This window comes from Echiichthys vipera, assembly GCF_963691815.1.
Source record: "Echiichthys vipera genome assembly, chromosome: 14".
NCBI lineage: Eukaryota > Metazoa > Chordata > Actinopteri > Perciformes > Trachinidae > Echiichthys > Echiichthys vipera.
In genome coordinates this window covers 12,987,984-13,015,208 of record NC_139839.1, presented here as the reverse complement: position 1 = coordinate 13,015,208, position 27,225 = coordinate 12,987,984, and the positions used below count along the sequence as shown (strand labels likewise).

At 42.7% G+C, this 27,225-nt stretch overlaps 2 protein-coding genes across 5 annotated transcripts in view; one reads left to right on the top strand and one right to left on the bottom strand.

Annotated features, from left to right (window-relative positions):
• zar1l (zygote arrest 1-like) lies at window positions 1-1,731 on the top strand (the record flags this gene model as incomplete). The annotated part of the gene is made up of 4 exons (XM_083926457.1): window positions 1-567; window positions 1,183-1,275; window positions 1,380-1,454; window positions 1,588-1,731. The coding sequence occupies 4 exons, from the start codon at window positions 1-3 to the stop codon at window positions 1,729-1,731; spliced, it is 879 nt and encodes a 292-aa protein (XP_083782583.1).
• A 540-nt stretch (window positions 1,732-2,271) lies between these two features.
• The window catches only part of fryb (furry homolog b), a 58,872-nt gene continuing 33,918 nt past the window's right edge, over window positions 2,272-27,225 (bottom strand). For 3 of the 4 annotated variants that reach the window (XM_083926794.1, XM_083926791.1, XM_083926793.1), the window contains exons 23-65: window positions 27,000-27,189; window positions 26,445-26,569; window positions 25,310-25,367; window positions 24,229-24,320; window positions 23,872-24,044; window positions 23,606-23,766; window positions 23,389-23,499; window positions 23,081-23,235; window positions 22,666-22,765; window positions 22,360-22,531; window positions 21,669-21,925; window positions 21,425-21,571; window positions 21,148-21,316; window positions 20,924-21,014; window positions 20,650-20,723; window positions 18,705-18,855; window positions 17,350-17,453; window positions 16,183-16,274; window positions 15,947-16,040; window positions 15,517-15,736; window positions 15,211-15,362; window positions 14,832-15,019; window positions 14,626-14,720; window positions 14,296-14,494; window positions 13,980-14,201; window positions 13,438-13,636; window positions 13,238-13,335; window positions 12,977-13,147; window positions 11,867-12,007; window positions 11,563-11,748; window positions 11,282-11,446; window positions 10,776-10,850; window positions 10,361-10,531; window positions 9,534-9,728; window positions 9,253-9,390; window positions 8,940-9,154; window positions 7,961-8,165; window positions 7,657-7,806; window positions 7,415-7,513; window positions 7,186-7,269; window positions 6,445-6,555; window positions 5,774-6,009; window positions 2,272-5,066 (exon numbers count right to left, since the gene is read on the bottom strand). In XM_083926794.1, the coding sequence (XP_083782920.1) occupies window positions 4,808-5,066; window positions 5,774-6,009; window positions 6,445-6,555; window positions 7,186-7,269; window positions 7,415-7,513; window positions 7,657-7,806; window positions 7,961-8,165; window positions 8,940-9,154; window positions 9,253-9,390; window positions 9,534-9,728; window positions 10,361-10,531; window positions 10,776-10,850; window positions 11,282-11,446; window positions 11,563-11,748; window positions 11,867-12,007; window positions 12,977-13,147; window positions 13,238-13,335; window positions 13,438-13,636; window positions 13,980-14,201; window positions 14,296-14,494; window positions 14,626-14,720; window positions 14,832-15,019; window positions 15,211-15,362; window positions 15,517-15,736; window positions 15,947-16,040; window positions 16,183-16,274; window positions 17,350-17,453; window positions 18,705-18,855; window positions 20,650-20,723; window positions 20,924-21,014; window positions 21,148-21,316; window positions 21,425-21,571; window positions 21,669-21,925; window positions 22,360-22,531; window positions 22,666-22,765; window positions 23,081-23,235; window positions 23,389-23,499; window positions 23,606-23,766; window positions 23,872-24,044; window positions 24,229-24,320; window positions 25,310-25,367; window positions 26,445-26,569; window positions 27,000-27,189 (6,490 nt within the window). In that variant the 3' untranslated portion in view covers window positions 2,272-4,807. The remainder of the gene's footprint in view (window positions 5,067-5,773; window positions 6,010-6,444; window positions 6,556-7,185; window positions 7,270-7,414; window positions 7,514-7,656; window positions 7,807-7,960; window positions 8,166-8,939; window positions 9,155-9,252; window positions 9,391-9,533; window positions 9,729-10,360; window positions 10,532-10,775; window positions 10,851-11,281; window positions 11,447-11,562; window positions 11,749-11,866; window positions 12,008-12,976; window positions 13,148-13,237; window positions 13,336-13,437; window positions 13,637-13,979; window positions 14,202-14,295; window positions 14,495-14,625; window positions 14,721-14,831; window positions 15,020-15,210; window positions 15,363-15,516; window positions 15,737-15,946; window positions 16,041-16,182; window positions 16,275-17,349; window positions 17,454-18,704; window positions 18,856-20,649; window positions 20,724-20,923; window positions 21,015-21,147; window positions 21,317-21,424; window positions 21,572-21,668; window positions 21,926-22,359; window positions 22,532-22,665; window positions 22,766-23,080; window positions 23,236-23,388; window positions 23,500-23,605; window positions 23,767-23,871; window positions 24,045-24,228; window positions 24,321-25,309; window positions 25,368-26,444; window positions 26,570-26,999; window positions 27,190-27,225) is intronic. The other variant, XM_083926792.1, reaches the window with a different exon arrangement.

Below are 27,225 nucleotides of genomic sequence, written 5' to 3'. Positions count from 1 at the left end.
ATGGAGGGATTCCTGTCCACGTTGCCGCCGTACGTCTGCGTCCCCCCGCCTCAGGGCGACAGCTGGGGGAAGATAGAGGGCCGCATCATGGTCCCCCAGGGCCTCAACTACCTGGAGCTCTGCAAGGCCATCCTGTCCCAGCTCCACCCCAGTTTACCCCCTGCGCTCAGGAAAGCGGACACCAGAGAGTGCGGCGTGCAAGTAAACGCCAAAGTGGATAAAATCGTGCAGTGCTCGCTGGGTCCCAAAACGCTGTTCTGTTTGGAGATCGACCCCCCGGTGTCCTCGAAGTCCCCCGAGAGCCCGGAGCTGCTCAAGCCGGAGGGGAAGGCGCCGTACAGCACGCCGCCGCTGAGCAACCTGCGCTTCCTCAGGCCCGTTTCCATCTACTCTCCGGTGTTCGACCGCAGGATCTTCATCAAGAAACTCTCATGCGATGACGATGGAGGCGAAGAAGCGGAACAAGCAGAGTCTGACAAGGACGACAAGTCGGACCACAGTGGCAAGGACGCGCTGAAGGACTTCAAGACTACTTTCAACAGGTCTTCAAAGGGATCCAGTTTTCAGGTGGGTTTCTGTTCGGAAACCCTGAGGAGAGCGGGGACACAATTAAGACCCAAGGCCCCTATTAAGTCCCCAACTCTCTCTGTGCCCTTTAGTTATTCTGCACTGAGGCCTAGAAATGCCGCGTGGTAATTTAATTAAAAAAAAACATGAAATTAAATAATAAGTCTTAAAATTAGATTTGATACTTCTTCAGGACATTCAGGGCGTCAAGATCAGGTAATAAATACCCACCTTAAGGCCGTTATGTTGCTTGCTTCTGTGCTTTAGTGGTGCATGTTTCCAAAGTCATTTTCAATTTAATAAACACAAGGTAAGATTTTTTTTAAAGCACATTTTAACAACAATTGAGGGGTTTTAAATAAGACATAAAAATGCATTATGACAAGAATATAAAATAGGAGAGGCTGAAATAAATTGGAGCAATTGATGGATGGACTTCAAAAAAGGCAGTAAATGGTAAGCATAGCCCTGAAGAGGCCCCCTTTCCCCAAGTGCTGATCTTTGTTCTGACTAAGGTTTGGGGCATTCATTCAGTAACCCACATTGATAGACTTGTCGTCAGTGTCCGTGCAAGAATGCTCATCTTTCAACATTTTAATTTGTCTTTTAATATAGTTCCTGGAGCAGAGGTATGGCTTTTTTCACTGCAAAAAGTGCAACATCCGGTGGGAGAGTGCTTATGTGTGGTGCATCTCTGGAACCAGTAAGGTAATCTTGTTTGTCGTTTACAGCAATCTATGATCTAGCTTGCACTGATTTATGTTCATCAACATCTGCAGTCATAACAATTTATTTTTCTCTAATTTTGTCAGGTGTACTACAAGCAGCTCTGCCGGAAGTGTCAGGTGGGCTTTAACCCCTACAGAGTGGAGTCCATCATCTGCAAGGTACATTTACATGTGAATGGGACTCCAGTCTGTAAGGTTTTTTCAGTTTCTTAAAACTCCCTTCAACTGGGCTCAGAAGCATCTGCTTTGCTCTTCCAGCGTTCACCTGACTGTCTTCTCCCCTCTGTCTCAGGGCTGCTCTCAGACTCGCTGCAACTGTGAGAAGAAGCAGAGGCACATTAACATGAAGAGGCCTCACCGCCAGGATCTGTGTTGTCGCTGCAAAGGAATGAAGTTGTCCTGTGACACCACCTACAGCTTCAAATACATCGTCTGAGTAGCCGTCTTAGTACACGTCACAAAAGGAAGTTGCCTCCATTAATAGACTTGGAGTGATTCATATATTCTCCTACCAGCGAGTAGATGGATCTCTGCCATGGTTTGTTTTTTTGAAGTAACTTCTCTAAAAGGCTATATTTTGTTTCCCTTCGTCATTCCTGGAGCTTAATTTAAACATGAAAACATTTTTTTGTAAAGAACAGATAAAGTTTATGAAATAAACATACTGCATGTCAAAAGTTGAGAAATTCTTGTCCTTGATCGTTATAACTTAGTAATTTAAAACACAATCTCAGTTTGGTTTGACTCATGCTGCTTGAATGCAGACAATTTTCAGCAGAACATCCTTATCAAATAACAAATACTACATTTTTTTTTTACCAAGAAACTATTCAGTACTGTAGTGACAATAAAAGTGTAGTCAGTGCTTTTACTTGTTAAACGGATAACTTGCAACAAATTAAGTCTTCAATCTCTATAGAGTATTAAAATCATTCATTTTAATGTGTGTAAAGTGTTTTAAGTGAAATACACACAATCATTTTGATATGTCTTTTACTTTGACACTGACTTGTACAGAGCATCAACTCAAAATCTTCACAAAGGCTGTAAAAGTATTTACAAGGTGGAAAAAAAACAACTACAGTCTTCATCTAAAAAGCTTTAAAAATGTGCAATTTCTTGTTTGGCATGCACACACACACACGCAAAAGAAAAAAAACATACCCGCATGAGCTTAAAGCTCCCTTTTGTACCTCATACAAACATCTTTCAGATAAAATGATTTTTGTCAATAAATATTTCAAACACTCCATAAAGTACACAGAATATGCATGCATGGCAGTTTGATTTGACAGAACAAACTATAAAATCTAAGTCAAATGAGTTGATTTATAACTGATCAGATATAAATAGGAAAAAGATATTTGTACAGCAAATAGAAGAGAAACAAGGGCGTCACAAAAAAGGGCTGACGACAGGAAGTTTTGGACTTCAGTAGTAGCACAGATTTTGTTTTGAACGTCGACTATGAGTGCTGAATGTCAGCATTTCCCTTACGTGTAAGGTAACTACGCACCACACACAAACATATGCTACAACGGTCGTGTGCCCATAACTATTGATAGTATACAGACCAAAAGACAAAATAGTTCTGTGTGTACATGCACCATCCTCTTGGTATTTGCACACATAAGGTATACAAGTTACAGTGTTGGGACAGTGAGAAAAATACAGTATGTACACTCACTAATGATGCTACAACTTGCCACAGAGGAGTGCACAGATAATAGCATGATTAGTCTACCAATGTTTACAACAGTAGTCAGGAGACAAGCTGGTTTCACTGATACAGAATATAAACAGAGCAAGGACAGCATGAGGAATTACGCTTGAATATTCTGCATCCGCTCTTTGTCAAATCAGTCTTTCAGTCAGTCTGGAGAGGTCAGACTTCATTAGGGACACTAGTACAGTAGAAAGCATTCAACTGGGTCATGCATTGCACAATTTCTCAAAACAGTAGACACAGCCGGAGAGAAAAGTTGATCCAGTGTTTGGGGCTTTTCCTTCTCCGTCAAAGTGACAGCCTTTTCTCTAACAGTGACAAAAACAAACAGTAACCTCCTTTCAATAACGTCTTTTTAAAAACGAATCCATTTAGTGCAATAGCAAAAACTCTACCAGTGATTTTATGTAGTGCCACAGGTAGTTTCCTCACTGTCTCTGGGGGTGCTACCAGCGAACTAGGTCCTTCCTGAAGGAGGCAGCAAAAGTCAATCAAGTTCAATCAGGTCTTGAGATCCTTGCGGAAAGCAAGTTCGAAATCCAAGCTAAGTGCCTTCACGGGTCTTCCGGTGCAGAATATATTTAGTGCTAAGTGATGACCATCAAGCAGGACTTAAACTGGGAGCACGTCAATTTTACAACATTAAGCCATAAAGCGAATAGAGAATCACATAAGGTCGTCTTCATCAGCAGGCAGCAGTCTGTAGTATCTAGTGAGTTGATACATCCCATTACGTCTGGTACATGATCGATGTTCTTAAAGTGTAAAATCTGCAAGTATCTCTGGGATGTAATCTTCTCATTTTCAGATAGATCTGAGGGTTGCTCAGGAATAGTTATTTTCAGGCATTTGGATTCATAGTCTCTTTAGGTCCTCTGGTTGTCGTCTCAGGTCTGGACGTCTGACGGTTCTGCATTCAGGAGCCCCCCTACTTTTAATAGGGGCAGGGCGGAGTGCCCCACCTTCCCAAGGTAGCGAGATAAGGGCGTGGCAGCTCTGCCGAGTGAGCAACAACAACCCCATGCTGCAGCCTCACCTGGGCCGGCGGGACAGGGAGGGGGAGGCAGGGGAGGGAGAAGGGATGAAGACGGGGAAGGGCCATGAGTCAACACTGCGTCATCATGGCCCCGGTGTGCGATTGGGAAGGGGGTAGAGTGTTTGTACGGAGAGCGGGGTAAATGGGGGAGATGTGAACCCCGAGGGTAAACGGGAGACGCGTTTGTGTCATAGTGTGTGAGCAAGGTGGGTTCGGAGGCTACAGTTAGGAGCATGTTAGATGTACGTGATGATTTAAGGTGTTTGTTGCTGTTGCTATGTAACAGTGATGAACTGTGTGATGAATGTCCTCTGAAAGGATTATAAAGGTTAGTGTTCTCAGCCAGACAACTCCTCTGTGGCTCTTGTGTGTGCGGCAGTTTAAAGTCTGGTTGGCTTAGTCTGTGTGAGTAGCTATGTGATAAAAACAGGTCGGGGGGTTTGGGGAAATCAAATAAAGAGGCATCAGAGTCGACGGTGGATGTGGATGAGGAGAGCAGAGAAAGGTTTGGATCATGGTCTAAATATGGTGTTGGACGGGGCGGTGGGCAGGTATCTGTCTGGAGCTGTGCAGTCGAGGCAGCAGATACACCGGAGGGGGCAGGGGCCAGGTATGGGGGTGCTGGGCCTCCTCTATAAGAGCAGGCTGAGACGAGAAGGGATGTGGAGATGGTTTTGGAAGGGTCAACGGTTGCAGCGATGGGGGAGGTAAGGGCGGGGAAGGAGGGGACGGGAGGCTCCTTAGCTCCTGTCAGAGACTGGTCCCGGACGCGCTGGAGTCGGGGAGGTAGGTTGTAACAACCCGGTAACCCTGGGCGCGGCGGATCATGTCGCGGATCTCCCCGTTGAGCTCCAGCAGCTTGGAGCAGATCAGGCTGAGGTCCTGGCGAGAGCCAACCAGGGCGATGGTTCCAGTCTGGCCCAGCGTCTGGTGGCGAAAGTAGACGTTGAGCAGTGTCTGGACCTCACTCTCTGAGCTGCCACCAAACACGCTGTTGGGCCACTGGCTCCTGAAAACAAGATTAGAGGTGAGATTGGTCCTTGTGACATATAAAGAAAGCAGGGTGCCTTGTGTGCATGTGAATTAAATAGTGTATGCTGTGTGTGCACGTACGGCTGGGAAATCAAAAAGCAGGTGGTGAAGTCATGTTGACATATGTTAGGTAAGAATTCTACATTGTTTTTTTGATTTTCAAATAACAGCAGTCAGTGTTGCATCTATATTAGAGATGTCATGATATAAGATTTTGATATCACGATTATTATTATTTTTTGGGGGGGGTTTCCACATGTACTCATAGAACTAGAGTTAAATCCAGGTAAATAGAACATATCCCCGATAGATTAAGAAATTACAACAACACGTTGTTAACAACTTCAGCCCAGTTTAAACTGCTTTAGTCCAGTTTAGTAACGTTACATTCTCAGTTAATCCCGACATCCCAATCTATATAGAGCAATTATTTATTTTCAGAAAAACCTCTAACACACATTTAACATTTGCCTGCAGATGCACTTCAAGAGTACACTGAAAACACTTCAAGAGTACTGGTTTCAAAACAGTTTACACAATTTCTAACGGATGCTTGAGACTCCAAGTAATTGTGGTACTGGGACATAGACATATACATACTTAAAGATATTAAATATAAGCACAAACTACTGGATGTTGATGTCACCTGGAAACAATAGGAGTTATGAAAGAACTGTTCCTCACCTGCACTCCTGAATGTAGCGTACAGCTTTGGTGAACTCGTGGTTCTTAAGGCACTCCAGTATGGCCTGCACAGCTGCCTCCGAGGTAGGGAAGCAGGGCACAACCATGGCTGCCACCTGGGTGGCGTGAGCGTGAGTGTGGGCCAAGTGTTTGTGTTCTAGGTCGCTGGCTACAGCCGCTTCTGCTGCCTGCAGGCTGGTCTTCAGATCAGTCAGCTCTCGAGACATGTTCAACAGCTACGAAGTGGGAGAGGAACATAATGTATTGAATGTGTGTGTGTTTATGTGTATGTGTGTGTGTGTGTGTGTGTGTGTGTGTGTGTGTGTGTGTGTGTGTGTGTGTGTGTGTGTGTGTGTGTGTGTGTGTGTGTAAGAGAGAGCTTTCAAGTCATCACAGCTCTGTCTCCTCAGTGAAGGGCAGGCATGCAGTGTGTAGTATGTTGATCATGCCACTAATGTGAGTTAATTGAGTTTAGCCGGTCCTTGTGTCAGCTGGTGTGGCATGCTGTTTTGTTTACAGCCAGTGACCTTTTTTGTTCATTTTGATTCAACTGTTCTCTTTAGTGCCCCATGTTGCTGTAAGCTGACATCCTGTCTGCAATATTAAGTGCCTTGAACAGTGTATTAGACATAGATGTACACGATGTCTTCATGAGCTATGGTTTGGCTCACCTCAGGCACAGAGCTGATGGCGTGAACTTGACCAATGAGTGAGCAGTAGGACTGGAAGAGTAGGAGAAGCTGGAAATGCAGCTTGTAGAGCCTCTGACAAAGCTCCAGTTGCTAGAAGACATTAAAGAAGAAACAGGATCAGATTCATCAGTAGCACAAAACACACAGACACACGAACACAGTCACACACTACATATATACACACCCATGCAAAGGAATAAAAATACACAGTAACACGACTAGCTGATTGCCTTGAACAAAGTAAATTAAGCAGTTTATTTAAGAGGCAGTGAAGTGAAGAAACTTGTAAGAGAACTTACTGCAAGCGACTCCATTTGCTACACAGCGAGAGAGCATGTTAGGGCGTCAGAGTGAGGTGAGAGGAAGACAAAGCATCAATCAAACACATGCACAGCACAGTATAAACCATGACTATTCACAGTCTATCTACTACAAATTAGTCAACTGTGTATAAAGCGCAGCGGCTTTAAGTTTCATTTAGTGCTTGGTGGCTGAGGGGGAAAAAAGTCATGAGGAGAAACTAGATCACATAGAGCAAAACATGCAAAAAGAGCAACATTTCACTGTGACAACACCACAGAGGAGCAAAGAGGCAAAGAGAAACAGAAATACAAAACATGGATGCAGATGTGACTCATATGTTGGGTGTGCTTGCCTCTAGATATCTGTCTATATCTATCTATATTGCAGATAAATAACTTGTAAACAAATTGCCTGTACCTTCTCCTCTGAGTCTCCGGGCTGGCAGGAAACCACGCTGTCACCGGGGCATCTGGGAAACGTGTCCTTACAGTTCCTAAGCCACTGAATGAAAAAACGTAAAGGTGACAAGAGTGGGGAGAAGAGGATGGAAAAGAGGAGGGATGGTGAATATTTTGTTAGTTCATCACACGTTTAAAATGTGTGAAAAAAAAACAGATTTATCAATAACATCTAAAGGTTCAGTTACCGATACAGCAGCGTCCTCTCTGGTGTTGTAGGTGTCCAGGTACTCCTGCAGCTCAAGTGCACTGAATTTCATCTTTTCAAGGAGACCATAGGACATGATCTGGAAAGAAAAAATTAAAAAAGCATTAGACTTGCCTGACTAATTCAACACAAATCCCATTTCCAACTGTTTGCACACTGCCACGCGCAAATCCAACCAACATGCAGTAATCAACAGCAGTTATGTTTGACCTCAATGCTCACCGTGTCGGCATCAATGTAGATTGTGGGACAATCTGAGCATGTGGTTAGCATCTGTGAGGACCTGAGGAACTTTGATCCGATGCCTCTTAAACCCTCTCCAAGGTAAGTAGCAACATCAGTTGTCAGGAAGCAAAATTTACCCTGGATGTTCTGGGGGAGAGAAAGAAAGTTTGAGGAATTTTACTTTTGCACACACATGCATGTAAATATGAGAGGATATGAGAGTTGAGAAACAGGGACCAAAATATACATACACAGTAGGATGAATTTGGAATGATTTCAACTAACCCTTCCTGTGATTTACCTTGAAGAGAGACGAGAAGACTTGAAAAGTGTGGACGGCACAGGAGCCATCGGAGTCAATCACAAGCTGGTTGATGTGACAACGCCATGCCTCCTCGGCATCGTCACACACTGTGGGTTGGAAGGCTGCCAAGATGGCGGAGAAAAATGGAGAGGGGGGAGGAGGAAAACCGAGGTCTTCCAAGTCATCTACATCATCACGCAAGCTGTTGCCATGGAAATGGGAAATGGGAAATGGGGGTACAAAGAAAAAAAGGTTTTGATACCTTCCCCCCGAAAAGGTTTTATATCAAAATCAAGTGCCCAGCTACCTCATGGGATTATTGGAGTTGGATAATGTGATTGCCTCCGTTCAAGCAGTATTTGGCTAAAAGATGATTAAAGCTAGCCTAATGTATGGCTTACAGGGGCCACTGGAAGGGCGAGGATTAATAGCAATAATCGAAAAGGATTAAATATTAGAGAAAAGGTCTGGAAAATCAGGACAACAAATGCAAAACAAAAACTGCAACAGCAAAGAAAAACAAAAGTCACACACTAAATCTAACTAGCAGGTATACAGTATAAACACATACAGCATGTACGGGTTGAGACAGACTGTTAAGTTGCATGCAACCTAATATTACCAATGTATGTAGCAGTGTTTTTATTTACTGATTTAGTAACTTACACATTGTTTAATTTCCATGAAGCATTATCATTATTGTAACTAAGGGTTTGCATATGTGAGAATGCAAATGAAAATTAGATGTTTCAGAAAACTATTTACAGCACACTTCATTGTGAATGACAGCTTATAATAAATGACCTGATTGTCCCAGTGCTGCATGCACAAGCCTTCTGGTTGTGACAGATTAAAATAAGTGCTTAGACTGCACCTTAACGGAGGTTTAGTCCCATTGTCAGTCAATCTGCCGGTTGATAAAAAAAAAAATCCAGAGAAACAACACTCCATATTGTTTCCTGTCTGTCACATTCACCTGGGCAGACAGTTGGGGTCTAGAAAGTCCAGCGGGGGTTGGCAGTAGTCTGCGTTGAGGTTGTGGTCCAGATTGGGCAGATGATCCAGAGGTTGCCCCGGCAACTCGAGGGTGAAGCTCTCGCCGCAGTCTGAGCCGTGAGGGAGCTCGTTGGTGCTCAGCGAAAGTTCGTCGTCCTGGGCCTGTGTGTCCTCGTCCTCACCACACACCCTCCCCTGAGGAGACAAAGATATTACATTTTCCTGAGGATAACAAATGCATCTATACAAATACACAAGTATGTATATTTGTATGCATGTGTATAATTCCTCACGTGTAAGCCACTGTGATCATAATAGAGTGCTCCCTGTCCTGGTGTGGTAGCATTGAGGGATTGTAGGTCAGCGGATGTGTCGTAAGAAGTAGATAGAGAATCAGTGTGATTGGTTTCCTCTGATGGAGAAGGGTTAGTCTGGAACAGGAAGGCAAACCAGGGACATCTATAATTTCGATCGCCGTATTCTTTTCAAATTGGGTCATTGCAATAACAGACAAAGTTTTTCAGGCTTCAGAGGATGTTAATGTTGCATTGATCCGACAGTTAAAGCTACGCACAAGCTGAGAGTGAGAGAGGCTCTGGCTAGTTGAAGACTCCTCTTCCTCTGAGGACTCGTCTGAATCGTGGGGGTCCTCGTGACCCAGACTGGGGGTGCTGCCTGAGTGCTGGCTCTCCTCCAACATGTCGCCCAGCTCGGTGCTGTCCAGAGAGCGCCGACGCACGCCCCAATTAAAGTTATCGACGGTCTCGCCCTAGATAAAACACACACATTGGAAGACAAGGGCAGAGGCGAAGGTAGCAGTGAATTTCACTGCTGTGAGAAGAACACCTTTATGTTAACCTTAAGATAGTGAATAGTTTAAGAGCGTCTGATGACAAGCACAAGATGCAAAATGTTATTCATGGCATGAAAATATGCTGGAAAGGCTGTTTGCATTCGATTTGATAATCTTTCCCCCATAGGATATCATTTATTTATCTTATTTATTAAGGTCAGAAAATGTAGTTCTGCAACCAAGCTGAGAGCTAAATGAAACACAAACATCCTTTGTTTCTTCAGTAGGAAACAAAGGAGCCAGCAACACCACAGCGCTGATAAAAGCGAATGTAAGTGCTCAGTGTGAGAGACCTTACCTGGAGCTCCTAGGCAGCGAGGGGAAGAGAGAGAGACACAGAGTTAGACAGAGAGAGAGACAAGGAGGAGGGACAGAGAAATACATATCAAATATATTGATGTTAAAGAAAGACAGAAGGATAAAATGAAACATGCGTTAAAGGTAAAAGGGAAGAAAAAGGGACAGATATTCACGATGTAAAGTTTAAATCAAGTGACATTTGTGCTAAATTTGACCGTGGGTAAAATACAGTTAAATATGAATCTCACCTCTCCGTCCTCCAGCTCCACGTCCAGGAAGTCAAAGTCTCGGAAAACCCTGAACTGTTGCTCGCTGGCGGTGTCGTCTAGTGTGTCCTCTCTGGTTCCGCCCTCCTCTGATGACACGCCACTCTCCCGCACCTCCATCATGTCCAAGTCGCCACACGATGAAAAGATCACCTGGCGACACAGACACAGACACAGACACAGACAGCTGGTGAAGTTTACATAAAAACGACAACTTCCTTATGAACCATAGAGGCGTTATTCTCCTTAAATATCTGGAAAGATTGGATGACCTTGCTGAGGTATTAATTTAAAAGGATGGACTTTTGTACAAAAAATACAAATACCTAAAATAAAAGGGACTTTTGTGGATTATTGTAAAATATCTCTTGGAAACAAGAGATGGGAGGTAGCTTACAGACGGGTTCTTGGTTAGTCCAACTTCTTGTCCACAAAGAGACAAAACGTTCACCAGCTTCTCTCTGGTTCTTTTCTGTATCAAGAAGAAAGACAGAAAACACAAAAGAGACACAAAAAAGAAACAAAAGAGACGTAATCAAACAGGGAACCAACATAAACTTGAATCTTTCTTGCCTTGTTAAATTTTTTAACTGCTTCAGATGTTTAAATAACCAATACATTTGCATGTTTTAAAGTAAGGCAAGCACCTACAGAGAAATATGACTTTGATGTTGAAAGATGGGTGTGAGGCAGTATGTGTTTGGATAAATCAAGTTGCGGCAATTCTGATATCTGCAGTTGTCATTATATTCAAATCTTACTGTTTGTAACCAGTGTCACAATATCAAGGCCACCAAAAGATTTACAGTTAGAGATATATAAAGAAATGCACATAAACTGTGACTTAACTGTGATCTAAACATTTTAATGTGGCAATTACTAAATGGAAGGATCTAACTCTACCTGTGAGGATTGTGGTCGCCTCCAGCTGACAGGCACCAGAATGGTGTTGGAGTTGGATCCAGAAGACGTGGAGGAAGTACTACGTGTTACAGCCATGGCTCTGGCCTTCCCCTCTCTACCCCCTGAACCCTGGAGCTCGTCAAACCGACGCCCGATCACTGGAGTCTGTAAAGAAAACAGGGAAGTGGGCCCTCATGAAAAAAGTTTGAGTAGTTTAAATATCACACACATGTATGATCAGAGTCCTCTTTTTTCACTGAAAGTTGTTGTTGTTTTCTCACCTCAGAGATGTCAAAAGTGAAGTCCAGTGTTTTTCCAGGCAGAGCCTTGGCTGAACCGTCCCACACTCTGCTGACCTCCAAGTTGGACAGGTCACCCTGCGAGTGGCCGTACACTGGATGAACTAGGCTGGCAGAGCGTGAAACCACCAGCTTCAAGATGTTTAAGGCGTCCTTCCAGTGTACCGTCTATGGAATCATAACCACAGTATACAGGATAAAGAGACAGCAGAACATACTTCAGATCCCACAATAACACAAAAGAGTTGCTAGTTCAGCAGCCAACACAAAGTACTGTAGGACAAACCTGGACAAACTTCTCAATGGTCTTTGTAACATCAGCGTTGAACTGTTTGACTTGCACAGCAGTCAGGTCCATGTGGCTGAGCAGGCAATAGATGATCTGGAGGAGAGACTGTTGCATACTGGGAAGGCCCTTATCCAGCAGCTGAGAGGTGGATTGAGACATACAGTGAGTGGCGAAGCATTCAACCACCAAATGTATCTTGTTTAGGGGCAATGTTAACGGATGTATGGCTAATATAACTCCAGACTGTACATGTACATGTGCTCATACTTAGAGGGTTAGAGGCCTTAGAAATGTTTATGTATTTTCTGAGTGTGCACTAAATTTGGCTATTAAGTAGAAGAGTTATGGAATCTCGATATGGATGAAAGTAGATTGACGATGCAAATATTCCTCTGGGATAAAGAAACTCTTGGCTCTTGGAGGAAAGATATATGAAGTGTTTTCCAACTCTGGGTTTAGTTAGGCTTTGTTTAAAGAGTCTGAGTTTGCTAAGGGCAAAGGGCTATTGCGTATTTTTAAAATGATAAAAACTGAATAAAGCACAGAGAATTATTATACATTATATGTCTAAAACGCAAAGATCTCTGTGTGCTCAGTTGATATCTGGTATTCTACCTTTGACTGTTGAAACCGACAGTATATTAATTTAAAAGAAGAAAAGCGGATCCGTCTGATGTGTTATCTAAATTATATAGAAAATTAGTTCCATTTTGTTTTCTACTGTCATTTTTATTGGGAACAGCAAAACGTTTTGTTCAGTAAGACACAAATAGATATTCATTTTTATAAATATGATAATCTGCAGATATTTGTTTGCTGTTTATGTGAACAGCTCATTTGAGTTATTAATTGTATTATTGGTTTTTGTTTGTTTTGTTTGTGCGTCTTTTCTTTTTCCAAATGCTTCAAATACGCGAGACTGGAAGACGTATTTTAAATAGTTGTGTCTTGTAATCTCATGTGGGATGGACCTGACCTTACTTTACAAACCCTGTCAACTTTCACCAAAACCCAAAAAAGCTATCCTAAAATGCAATGAGTTGAGTATAGAGTATATCCTTGTAAATCCAGAAATAATGCATGCAGTGAAGGTTTATATGGACTCACCTCAGCCATATAGGTGACCATGTTGAGTGTGATGTCAGCGAAAGCTTCATGGAGGTAACGGCAAACCACACTGACCCAGGAGAAAGGGTCCCGTGTGTAAGAACGTGTCTTATAGAGAGTCATCACATGGGCCAAATGGGACAGCTTTGTGTGCTTTTCCACTAAACATACCTGAGGGAAAAGAGAGAGCTTGTACTTTTCTTTTCTGTGCATGTTTATTCCTTGTGCCTTTTTTTTCCCAAGTGAAGAATGGCAACGTACCTGTGCGATCCTCTCAGCGCTCTCCTTACAAAACTGATTTGGGTGGCCAAAGTGCTGCACCAGGTGAGGCAGCAGACACAGCACATTTAGAGGGAAACCTGCACAGAGAGTAGTGGAAATCAAAACACTAGACTTTTTTTCTGTTTGGAGATTATATAAAATAATACAGTATGAATATTACCACAATCCCCAGTACCTACCTATAGACTGAGAGCTGTCAACAACAGGGACGCGGGAGACTGGCGTGAGCTGGCAGAAGAGCTGTAAGGTGAGGTCAGAAGTGGCCTGGGAGGTGAAACCCTTCAACAAAAGCTGCTGAATCCCAGAGAATCCACTCCACCTTAGCTGAGCCTGCAGCTTCTCGAGGCGTTCTCGGTTCTCTGCTCTGTCCAACGGCACCTAGGAAACAAAGAGTTTTTTGGTTAAACTGAAAATGGAAATAAATTGGATTATCTAGTTTCCTCCTGAAATGACAACATATATACTATTTTATAGCCATTTGCTCGTATTTCTACACAGTGCTGATAGCTGGGAATTCCTTTCTGTTTAAAGGACAGGAAGCTTTAATTTAAAAATATAATAACTATTTTTAGCCCTACTAGCAAGTATGTGAGGCTGTTAGGATGAGCAGCACATCCTTCAGACATTGCTTGCACTCTTCTGCTTCTAGTCTTATCTCTGTCTGAACTTTTGTTTCTACAAATACATAACTTCCCCTTTGAGATCAGTAAGTTTCATCTACCTTTGACAGCAACTTGTGAACGAGACGAAGCGACATCTGATATTCAAACTCAAAGTCTGACTCCATGAGGGACACCGCCACCCAGAAGACTGTGGCCAGTATTGTTGAAGGATGGGAAACATGGGCAGGGTCGGACAGAACGCTGGGATCAATACGATTGGTTGATGACGTGCAGGACCCTGGGATTCTTCCTGAGCGGGCTAGGCCGTGACTGTTGCAGGCCTGTAGATTGAAAATGAAATATATGACCAACTTAGTGAGAAGCAACAAGTCAGGTAAGGTGTCACCCTAAACAACAATCCTTCAGGATTCTTGCCTGTATGCGATCCAGAGTTGCACTGCGAGGAGGATCACTCGACTGGTGGCTGCACTCGCCAAACTTCTTGGGAACCGAGTATGAGCGCTGGTGGCGTTGTGACGACAGACCAACAAATCCTGGGCCGGGGAAGTTCAACTGACCTGTGCTCTTTCTATTCATCAGTTTGTCACTAGTCACGAAGTCTGGTGAGGACGTCCTGCGAATCAAACATAGTAAAAAGGAATTGGTGTAGCATATGGTGTTATTTTACAAGGAAAATTATGTGTTTTAACAACTGGCTAAACTGGTAAAATTCAAATTTCTCCCTCATTAAGAGCAGAAGCCTACCTGGTTAGAGCTGCCATAAGATCACTGTTTTTCAGACACTCTGCTAGATTCACCACGACTGACTCCAGCGTCAGCAGCACCTCCATCACATAGCCCTGAAGCACACCCAAATGCATTCTCATTTGCAGATAAAAAGGTGCTTTGAGTGCTCTAATAGTTCTTTCACATACCGCCTCTAAACTGACAAATTCTTCGTTCTCTCTCACCTGCACCTCGTCTCCGTGTTCTCCCACCACCTCAACGAGGCGTGACACTAGGTCAGAGACGGCGTGGTTGTTGATCGGTTGTTTGAGGGCTCTGAATATTTGGAAAGAGCGCCCTGCATAGTGACGTGAGGAGCTGCACAGAGCCGTCTGTAGAGCCACATCGCTCAGCTGATGCTCCAGGTGGAAGTCTGGATAAACAGATAGATAAACAAACACACATGAGGATGAACACAAACACACATGCAGGTTTGTTTGGAGATGAGGCTTATTTCTTGAATTTGGTGGTTCAGAAATACTACACGTGACCCATAAGTAAGTGAGCCCTGATATTTCTGTCATTTAGTGAAGACATTTGGTATTAGCATGAGCGGTTTCTCACCTGACTTGGACTCCTTGAAGACTGAGACAACGTGACGTAGGAAGTTGGAGAGCTGCTCTGAGCTCTTGGAGTTGGGGTTCTTTGGTGTGATGTCCTCATGCACCCACAGCGGCCCAAACGCTCTGAGCAACGACAACACAGTACTCCAGGCACTGTATACCCACCACCAGTAGCACCACATACACGTTACACGAGCACTTAAGTACACACACAGACACACACCCCCACCCCCACCCACTCCCACACCCACACCCACACACACACACACACACACTTCACGAACACACACACTGGAGGTGTGCATACCTGGTTGAGAGGAACTCGATGAGTTTGTTCGTCTTCTCCTCGGTTTCATTGGGTGTGTCCTCAAGGTCCTCCAGGTCATCAGGGGTTACGAGGGGCAAATTTCCAACACTGCCCGCAGTGCTGCCGCCACCCAGACTGGCAGAAGAAGAGTTGGAGGTGGAGCTCAGGCCAGAGTCCGCCACTGGAGACGCCTGCCACTCTCGCAGGAAGTCAGGGGTATCTAATGTAACGGGATGATGGAGTATACAGAACAAAGTGTACTATTAAAGAATGGCTCTGACGCTTTATCATTTTGTTATTTACCGTTTCAGCATGTGTTTCTATCGGTTCTCCCATGTATTGAACTGATCCCAACAATAATTTTCTATACACCGGTTAATATCATATGATTAATAAATGTGTGTATGCCTGTCTAGTATTTTTTACTTACGTGACTGCTGGTACTCTGTGTGGTAGCTTGACTTAATGGTGAGGGTCTTGTTGTCACTGATCTCTCTTGTCAGCATCAGAACTGAGGCTATTACCTGGAAACACAAAAATTAGGCTTTTCTTCAGTTGCTACTGAAATACAGTTTTTGATCGAATAACTTTCTATTGTCACTTTATGCAATGCTAAATGAGGCTACAATGACATAACAGTAACAAATATATCGATTCCACTCTGACCTGAAAGTTGTTGTTGCATGAAAGGGCAATGAGTAGGTGGAGAAGGAGACGTTTGCTGTGCTCATAGACCTCTGGTCTGTAGTGGTCCAGACCTGGAAAATAAAATACAGTCAGACAACAACACGATCACAATATTATACTGTAACAGGTGGGAACAGACACCTACAAAGAAGGATGGAAACACAACATTTTTTTTTTAATAATGTGGTAGCATTGATGCTGAGATTTATCTATCTTGCTGTAAATACATTTTTTGATCGTTAGGAATTAATTATTTGTAAGGATAAAACATAGAAAGAGAACTGAAATATTGCTACATACTTTTGCTTCCCAGAAATGTTGGTGTGTAAAGTTTCTTAAATGCCCACTTGTATGTAAGAGTTGTTGTGGTTGGTTGCTATGACAACTCCCAAACAGGAAGCTTGTATCTCATGTTTATTATGTATAGTAGGTGCATTACTATAAATAAAGCATTTCTCCCAATACACCGCCAGTAAGAAACATGGATTCATGGACAACTTCATGAACACAGTAGCACAGATTGGAAGATGAATGAATAGGCTGAACTTGAGGGTTAGTATGCTGAATATGCAGTGTTTCTGCACAGCTGGCAGGGTAGTTATGTGTCTGCCCGTTAGATAATAGTGTTGGTTGAGAAATGCAGTACAGGAGGAATTTGTCTGTGTCTTCGGTGACTCAAGAGAAAGGACTTACCTCACATGCACGTTTGTGTGGGATGGAGATAAAACCTTACCCTGTCACGATATGAGCTTATTGGACGTCACAGAAAAAACCTACACAACCCAAGGATATTTTTGTGTGTATGTGTTTGTCTGGAAACACCCTTTTTGGCAGGACAGTGAATGATGATAATCAATCTTATCTCTTTAACTCAAGTTCCTTTAAGTCTACCTCGTGCTCCCTCATTGGGATATAACCCACTGGAGAACTGTAGGAGTTTATACAACTGGCCGGCCGCTCCAGTTTTCACGCAGGAATATTGAAAGGTTGTGTATTTTATGCATGAGATTTGGCTGTGCACTTTCTTTTTACCGTTAACTTTGTTTATATGACACTTTTTGATTAATCAGCTAAAGGCCAGACCTGAACCAAGAGAAAGGCAGACTGTATTTGAGTTATGTGTTTGTGTGTGTTGTGTATGCCCACCTAAGAAGAGGGCATGTAGTAGCAGGGGCAGGTGTAAAGCCCAGTCTTCTCTCACGCTGTGGTCCACCACCATTTCAGTCATGAAGATCACCGCAATGTTACACCTAAGAACCAGCACACACACAAATCTAATATCAATAACACTTTTCAATCTATGGGCTGTGGGGTGGTGCACTGAGGAACGTGACCATCCTTCAAGACTTGGGTTCAAGACCATGTGACGTCATTTGGCCCACATGTGGAGCCCTGGAGCAATTCATCCTAAGAAATTCAGCTCTGCCAACATTTATATTCTGTTTTTCAGAATAAAGCGACCATAAGAAAATGATTCTGTCCTTCAATCAAATAAGGAATGCAACTAACTATAACTATTTTTATGATCAATTCATTGTTTTGCTCTATAAAGTCTTTGAAAATAGGGAGAAATCCGTCTTCTTTTTTTTGACTACGGGAAAAAAAGTAAATAATCGCATTTAAACTGTTTCTGATACATTTTCTGTCGGTTAATTGACTAATTGTTTCAGCTCAACACAACTATACTAAAGAAAACCTGAACTGCAGTTCCTTGATCGGCCACTTGACTTAATGTAATGTAATTACCGGTAGTCAATCCCCATAGACCACAATGTTAAAACACACCCAACTCAAATAAACATGCTTACAGCCTGGTTAAAAAACAAAACGTTTTTGGTCTCTATAGTTAACTTCCCCATGCCGAATAACTGTAGTGGGGGTGATTTTTTATATGACTTGCCCGTTAAACTTATATTAGGTGCTTACTGTTACTACATACACAAGATAAGGTATTCCGATATAAATTGAACCAAGTATCTAGTTTCATAATTACATGCCTTGAAAATCTGTTGAAAATTCAGTGATAAATGATGATTTTAATAGTGAATGGGCCTCCTGCCCTGATAGATATGTACCTGATGTACCAATATGATGGCAGTATGCAGTATGGTGTTTGCCTACATCTGAAGCCTCATTAATGTATAACAGTCTGCTCTCATGTTAATTATTTGTAAATAGATGCACCTTATATCTAACCTAAATCATTGTATCTTTAGAAACTACTGTTAAGCTCTCTCGAGATGGAGAATATTTATTTAAAGTTCAAAGTTCAATCTTTACTGTCCATTACAGGGAAATTGGCTGTTGATTCTTGACATAGCAGACAGCTGGCTGGATTTCAGTCTGTGCTGGAGTTTATCAGATCATCTGTGACTAGGTGTAACTGGTCGTGTGAGAAAGTACCTTGCTTTGCTGACTCTGCCGATACGTTGCTGATAGTAACATCACTGTTGCAACTCTGAGTCTGTTTTCTGCATGTGATTTTTGTGGTGTGTGTGTACCTATGCAGTGGTCCTCTAGGTGTGATGGTTTCTGGGAGGTAGTCGACCAGAGGAGCCCAGCAGCCTCCGTTAACAGGCATGGGTAACGGCTGAGGATGGTTGGTCTCCAGAACACCCAGTAGCCAACCAGCGTACGGCGGGAGTGGGTCAGCTACAAATACAAACCAATGCCAAGATTTAGTTAATAAAAATATAATTGAAACATATATATCATACACATGAGGCTCTGATATCTATGCATAATACAATGACCACAGACCCTGAAGCACAAAAAAGCTCTCTCACACAAACATGAAAGGAGTGTCAAACGTCACGTACAAATCGCCCGAAACCAGCTCATTCAAAATGTGTGTAATTCGAGCCAAGTTGCAGACCAGGTTTTTGGAATGACAAAGTGGTTCTTCGGCATGTTTGCAGTGTACTGCTACCCTATACTAATATACTTTTAAAATGTACACAATTTAAATAAGGGAAAGGCATTTTGGTGTGAGCTGAAACAGTTGAAATGTACAGATTGAAATGAGAAATGAAATGAATTGTAGTACTTGTATTAATTTTTATGATGTTTAATATTTGGCTTAAAGGTTAGACAGTTTAAGAAATACGCTCATTTCCTTTCTTTTCAAGGGTTGATGAGAAGATTGATACCACTCCCATATCTTTATGATAAATATGAAGCTAACTAGCCTTTAACTTAGCTTACCGTACATTAATCATACCAGCACCTCTAAAGCTCAATAATTAACATGTAATATGTCATTAGTTTAACCTATACGAAATAATGTCAATTCATTTTACGGGCAGTTGCTATACTGGTGCCACCAAAGAAATAGTCAGACACATAACTTAACGGACAAAAGGCCAAGAATGCAAATGAGCTAATTTCCAAAAATGCTGAACTTTTTAAAAAAAAAGGCAACATAAACAGAACCTAGTTGTCATGGTTAAGTGTAAAACAACTGTATTAAATAGAATGCTGGTTTGATGAAAGTGTCCCCTGCTCAGATATGAAGGTCTCAAACAATGGACCCACCCTCACATGACGGTCACATGAGGACCACCACCAGCACCAGAGTCAGGACTGGAGGCCTGACTCAGACACCTGCTTAAGACAGACTGTAGCAGGGCCTATTCTGTGATTGATTCCTGTTGCAGAGTAACCTGACTGTCGCCAGATGAATTTCCTCTACCGCCTTTCTTCACTCATACATCTGGGATCGCTCCATAAAAAAGTGATTAAAGGAGGCTGGGGCTTATCTAAAATCCTTGCATATGATTGGATAAACCACTTGTCTGTCAACTGACATGCTACTTCAACCACTCACATCGAAACCACTGACACTGATGAGAGTGACGCAGGGAAAAGCCAATCCCGGTCGGGAGAAGGGCGAAAACATCATTTTCACCAACCAAAGCCTTCAGAGCCGTTCTCTGGTGTTCTTTTAAAGAAGAAATATTCTCTAGATTGAACAACACGGATGAAATAGCAGCATCGATGATGACGCCTGCGTCCTCGAAGCGAGCCACCATTGTTGTCTGAATCACAACAGTCACTTCTCCGCTACGTAGCATCTGTAAAAAACCCACGCCCGGCGGTCCTGATTGGCTTGACCACCTGAAATCACTTTCCTATGGAGCGATCCCAGATGGTTGAGTGGAGCTAGGCGGAGTCAAGGTGGAATGAAATCCATCTGGCGACAGTCAGGTTAGTTGCACACTGCCGTCACCTTAAAAACTATTTACTCTCAATCACACTTATGACTGCTTGGAGGAAATTAGTGACAATTAGCATGAAGGTTTTTGGTTAATGTGAAAGGATCCTTGTCCTTCATGTCTTTCCAAATAACAGACAGCTGCGAGTACCGGCGGACTTTGTGTTTAAGTTATTATTGTACAAGTACAGCAACTTTGTACATTCATTTTAAGGGGAACAAACCCAACTTACTCTTTTCATCCTCGTAGGAGCCTCCGGAGCTGTTGCTGTAGCGAGACTCCAGTCTGTTGTGAGCCCTGGCCATGCTGAGACAAATGCGTAACATTAAAAGTTAAAAAATTCAGTTTCAGAGTTTGCAAAGTGTACAGTCTCATTCCGTGATTGAATAGTTTGAAAATCTTTTTCTAACATCACTGCGTAACTGATATGATGCTGACATGTTTGGCAGATTTTATCCACTTGCATCAGCCTCATGAACGACCGAAAAAAATCTATTAATACTGACCGCTCTTCAGTCTCTCTGACCAGCTTGTTGTCATCTGTGTCTGTCAGGTTCTCCTGACCAGCCACCACAGTGTTACTGCTGGAGGTGGTGCCTACGCATAAGACATTTGAGAGACAGTCTTCAGAAATACAGCAAAGTCAGCCATCTGTCACATGAAAAGCTGCCAAGTTCAAAGTCAATGTTGAGATAAAAATATAGAATTTGACAGAAACTTCTCCTCTCACCTGTCTGTGAGGTGGAGGCTTTGTTGCTGGCAGCAAAGCGATAGAAGGGAGGGTTGTCACAGTGCAAAACCACAGGGTTGACTGGGTCCGTCTGCTGCAGCTCAAACAGGAGCTCCTCCATAGTCTGGATGGTGTTGTTGCGACACAGGTAGATCACCACCTTCTTTATCTAAAACAAAAAGGAAATATTAAGACTTCATTCGCATTATCTCTGCACATTTGTTATGGTATTTATATCACTTTGAGCCGTGTGTCTGCCTGCAGAGATTACACTTACATAAGGCAACAGTGTGGTATCACTGCTGACTCCACACAGGCTGATAAGGAACTGCAGGGTGATCCGTAGGTTGTTGCTCCACCTCTCGTTGGACACCAGAGCGTTCCACGCATTCTCAATCTCTGGGCCAGGGACCTCGTCTCCATACTGATAATGTGAAGGAAAAAAATGCAGTTGAAAGGAGGAGAAAGGAGATTTAATTGGCAAAGGAGGAGTACCAAAAAGCACAAACATGGATTCCTACCTTAGCAGTCATGAACATGAGGTTATTGAGCACCAGCGAGGTTGCCTGCAGGGAGCCCCAGCCGTTGCCCCTCAGACTGGGGGACAGACCGATGCCCTGGCCCTGACCGCGAGGCTCTTCCTCTGGTGTGCAAGGGCTTGAGGCAGGGGGTAGGAGCCCCGTGTCCACTAGCTCAATGTTACTAAGCCAGGGTAACAAGTAGGACAGCATGATCTGTCTGCCGTTGGGGTGGGTGGTTGAGAAACGCTGGCTCACCTCTACACGGGCAAAAAAAAAATGACAAAGGAAATAATTAGGAGTGCCTAGCGGAAGCTTTCTTTAAATGTGTTCAATAACAGCAGAAAGACAATGGCCTTTTGGGAGTTTTTAATGTGAGGGTTTAAAGAGATTTTGCTCATCCTGCCCGCTTCAGCATTTAATGGGTTCACTAGGTACATCTCCTCAGCATGTTGGAACGTAATGTGACAATAAAACAGCATTTTGAGAACCCCCCCCCCCCCCCCCCCCCCCCCTAATCTGATATGCAGTGTTTGCTGTTGAAACATGATAGTGTAGGGAGACATAATAGGTTGGGGAGTGAAGTTTTTAGGATGCAATTAGGATGTACTGTTCGCCACCAAAGGAAACCTAATAGGATTCTAGTCTTGGTCCTGTTTACTGGACTTTGTAATGAAGTATCTTGCACATGTACCTGAGAAAAGAGGCAGCGTGAGCTCTGGGTACATGCTGGCCAGCTGGATGGAGAGTTGCGGCAAGTTGACGCTGTACAGGGGAGGCAGGGGGCCGTGGGTTCCATACAAAATATTACCAGGCTTCTGCTCCACCATCCGCTTAGAGTACGCACACAGCTTACACTCCAGCACCTGCAGACATATTAGTATTATCTTTTAAAGTCAAGGCAAGTTTTCTGCTCTCCTTTCCCACCTCTTTGTGAGCAAATAGGACACATTTAGCATTGGAACTGTGTTTTTCTTTTCTGTGTAAAGTATGTATGTACCTGCATCAGCTGCATGGAGATCTCATATATTTCCCTGCTGGTGTCTGAGGCCTTGAACAACACCAGATTGAGCAATGTCACAAGGTCACACGGGTAATTCCTGGCAACATGACAAGGAATTGTCATTGGTTAGGACAGTGTGGGAAATTACATTTTAATTTTAGTTATAAGAATACAATGCACGGATATAGTAGGTTAGTAAAGCTTTGTTATATTTTATAAACATACATACATACATAAAAGTCACTCTAAATATGTTTTCCCCATGGGGAAATGTATTTTTACTTAATCTCTCCAGCAGGCGGGTCAGAAGCTATAGAGCGGCTTCCACAGAGTTGTGGATCTTCAGTGTCTTTATACAGAAAATGTTAGCAGGAAAGATACTAACAAATGTAACAAATGCGTGACTCCCCACCTGTTACCGCAGACAGTGGCAATGGCCTTGAAGCAGCCAGACGCCAGCTGGTAAGATCCAGTGAAGCAGCGGTCCACGGCCCAATTGAACAGATTGATTTGGTCTGGGTTCAGTTCTAAGAGCAGGATGACCACCTCACATCCCAGACGGTGCACCTAGGGTAAACACACGTTATTGTGTAGAAGGACTACTCCACAGAAAGAAAAAAAAGACTTGAATAAGAACATATCGGGGCATGATTATGTTAGAATTATTTAAACTTTTCAAAGTGTACTAGAAAGAAAAATCAACACAGAGTGTTGACCTACCCGTATGTCATGGCAGGCCAAGATGTTGTCGAGCCATTTGTAGAGATAGCCGTCAGTAGAGAGACCCACATTGTCAAACACTGGACCACAACACAGAACTGCTGACATGGCCTAGGAGACAAAAGCTGAGTAAACGCTAAGGTTTCTATTAAAAAAAAGAAAGAATTAATGACTCCTGCTGTGCAGTAGGGTTTGGGAAGTATGGGTTATTCCTTACCTTGAGAGCACAGTACTGGTAGCGAGTGATCTGGTGGTTGCGATCACTGTAACGATCGAGGGGAGTGAACATGACACTGAAGGGTCCAGCCCATTGGCTGAAGAGGATGAAGAGATGGTGTCTCAGAGACTGTTGAGGGAAGAGAAAGCGCCTGTGGTGGACTACACGGATGTGAAGGTGAGAGGAAAAAGAGAGAGACATGAAGGTTCAACACTTCTGCAAACATCAACTATGTTACGTCATAAAAAAGTAATAAAAAGATTTACCAGGAACACACTGGATGAGATTAGCCACCATCCCGCTGAAATGGGCTCTAATGTCTTTAAGCACGTCCAGCTCCTTCTCATTCTCAGCCTCCAGAAGCATCCGGGTTAGATCCACATACTCGAGGAACAAGGCACCCAGGGCCAGGGAATCACGCTCCAGCGCTCCATTGGTGCTGCAAAGGAGGAGAAGGAAATGTAATTTAACATGTGCATCAGCAGGCTCGAAATTAGAGAAAGAAGGAAGTGAGAAAACGATCCATATATGGACAGGGGAAAAACATTAATGAATACACCTTAGCTCAATTGCTCAAGGAAAGACCAAAGGAGGGCACTCAGTAGATTAAATGTGTGTGCTACCTGTCACTGATAACTGCTGCATTAGCCAGCAGTTCAAAGATCCTCAGCAGCTGGAGCCTGAGAAGATCCCTCCTCTCTCTGCGCTTCTTGTTCTGAAAGTACACACAGGTTTTCCATTTACTGCAAAATATAAGGTAATGTATGTATGCTGTTTTATTTATGTTGCGGTAATTATTTCTTAAAAGGTACAGTGACTGAACTCTACATTAGCAGTACAAATAGTCAATCTTTATAAATAATAAAGTATTGACCTATGGAAAACATTTCTAATAGCTATGAGCGTAAACCACAACATGAAATATACTTCTACTCTCTTATTAACAGCTGTATATAAAACAAGTCAGGGTTCCCTCACCTGCTTAAACATTAAATTCAATTCTTTCAAGGCCCAAATTACTCACATTCAAGGGCCCAACATGGACTAGTTTGAGAGACAACTATTAAAAACAATTAGAGAGGCTTGAATGTGTAAAATCTAGTCAAGCACTTTTTCAATGACCCTTGTATGAATGTCTATTTTGAAAAAAAAATTCAAGGCCTTGATTCATTCCAACTCAATTTCACAAACTTTCAAGGGTTTCAAGGACCTGTGGGAACCATTAAAGTATATGAATTCAAGCACATTCAATGACCCATGTCTATTTCTGACAATTTTCAAAAACTTTCAGAACCTTGATTTTTCCCATTCAAATTCACAGATTTTCAAGGATTTCAAGGACCTGTAGGAACCATTAAAACATATGAATTCAAGCACTTTCAATGACCCATGTTTGTCTTGTTTTCCCGCCTTAAATCACAAACTTTCAAGGATTATGAGAACTGTGAGAAATCTAACACTGGATTAGCATCATTCTTCACCAAGAGTATATTTTCAGTTAGTGTTTCTCTCTGACTTTCCGTCAGTGTGTGCATGTCTGTGTGTGCTAGTGTCTGTGTGTATGTGTGTGTGTGCGTGCGTGTGTGTGTGTGTGCGTGTGTTTGTGTGTGTGTGTGTCCGTGTGTGTGCGTGTGTGTGTGCATGTGTGTGTTTGCGGGTCTGTGTGTGTGTGTGTGTGTGTGTGTGCTTGTCTGTGTGTGTTACCTCAGGCCTACGTTCCAGTGCTTCCTTCATCAGTGGATGGAGTTCTTCAACTAGCTCTCTATAAACAGGATCAGAGAGGGAAAAAATCAAATGATTGCTTCATTGCAATGTTCATATCTTCCTTCCCTGTAGACGGAGGTAGGCCGGATTTGTTAAAGATACTGTTTGTAACAGATATCCATCTTGTGCAATCCAAAATGCCCTAAAACCATTAATCCTCAAAGACAGCCGTGTTAGACAAATTTGCCCGGGGAGACCTTAATCTCTTTAATAACAATGAGCGCCCTTTTGAGCGACATTTCAAGTTAAAAATAGAGGATCTCTTTCAAAATGAAATACCTTCCCTGTACAATGGAACCTCTGTCCTTTGAAAGAATGATACAGCTCACTCCCTCTCTTCTACATCAGTGACGCAGTTTTTCTGTTTTTTCTGAATGTCAAAGAAGCATGTAGCTCATCTCAGTTATGAAGAGAATGTAAAAACAGATGGGTAATAGAAGTAATAGAAGAAGGCAGCGTGAAAATACTTTCTTATGTAAGAGATAAGGTCCAAATCTAACACACCATCCATTTTCTATTGTGATCTATTGTTCATCTGTCTAGTGGCATTCCCTCCTTTCAGGCTTTGTGTGCCAAAGTAAAACCTCACCCCAAAGAACATCAGACCTGGGTCACATAACAATAACGGACGTCAGTTTTATGATTCAGAGTCATCTGAACATTAAATCACAAATTTGTTTTTGTAATTAAAGGTCTCATATTGTGCACATTTGAAGTTTTCACTTGTATTTCGGGTTCTTCTAGAACATGTTTACAGTTCAGTGTATCCAGGTCTGCACTCTCAGCGTTCTGCGTCATTGCAGCCGGGGAATGACTATAAACTGTAGACAACTTTCTACCTTTATATAAACTATATCTGAGTAGTATGAATACAGCCTGTGTTCATTTCCCTGGGGATTGAGTGTTGATACTTTCAAAGTATTTCTTAACCTGCTTTACAATAAAAAAGGACATGAAAATCTTTTTACAATTATTTGACATCATAGTAGGTAGCACCTGACCCAAGTCTGATATGTACGATGTGACCTCTGTGTGTGTTGTCGTTGTACGTTTCGCCGTGTTCCTGTTCAAGTACCTGAAGACCAGAGCGTTTGTGCATCCAAACCCCAGAACCAGAGACTCTGTGATCTCCAAACTCTCAGCTCTCATCAGCGGGACAAGTTGTTTTAAAAGCCAGGCGACTGAGGGCGTGCCTATCACCTGAGAGATACAAAGAAACACACAAACATTCATCAGGCCACATTATCAACCTAAAACTGATCCAAATTTACACAAACCTGCCAAAAATATACTCTTCTTTTTTATTACTGTCATTATGAGTTGAGGGTTTTTCACCATTTTGCAATACTTTCTTTCTTGACTTTTTTTTTCTTGATTAGGATTAATAACAATAATGAAATTAATATTATACCATTTTTGTTGCTTTTCTCGTTATATATTTTTAATTTTTGGGGATTTTATAACTTAAATTTTAAGCACTTTATTCAAAATCAAAGCACTTTTTTGAAAACAACGCATTCAAATTCAAGTGTTTTCAAGGCTTTCCAGCACCCATAAGAAACCTGTTTTAATGATGCGGAAATGATTTAGACATGTCCAGACTCTCCACATGTGTTAAGCACAAACACACCTTGTTGTCGTAGGTGACGCTGCCGTCGGGCGTGGTGGCCGTGATCTCTGGCGTGGAGGCTCTGAGGTGACCGGGGGACATGATGCTTGGCTTAGCCACACCTAGACACAGGATCAGGTAGTTACGCCACAGAGAGATGTAGTTGTCACTGGAGCCTGCTGTGCTGGTCTTCTTAGCATTCACTGGACTGCTGCAAAAAGACAACAGGAGAATAGGGAGGTTTTTA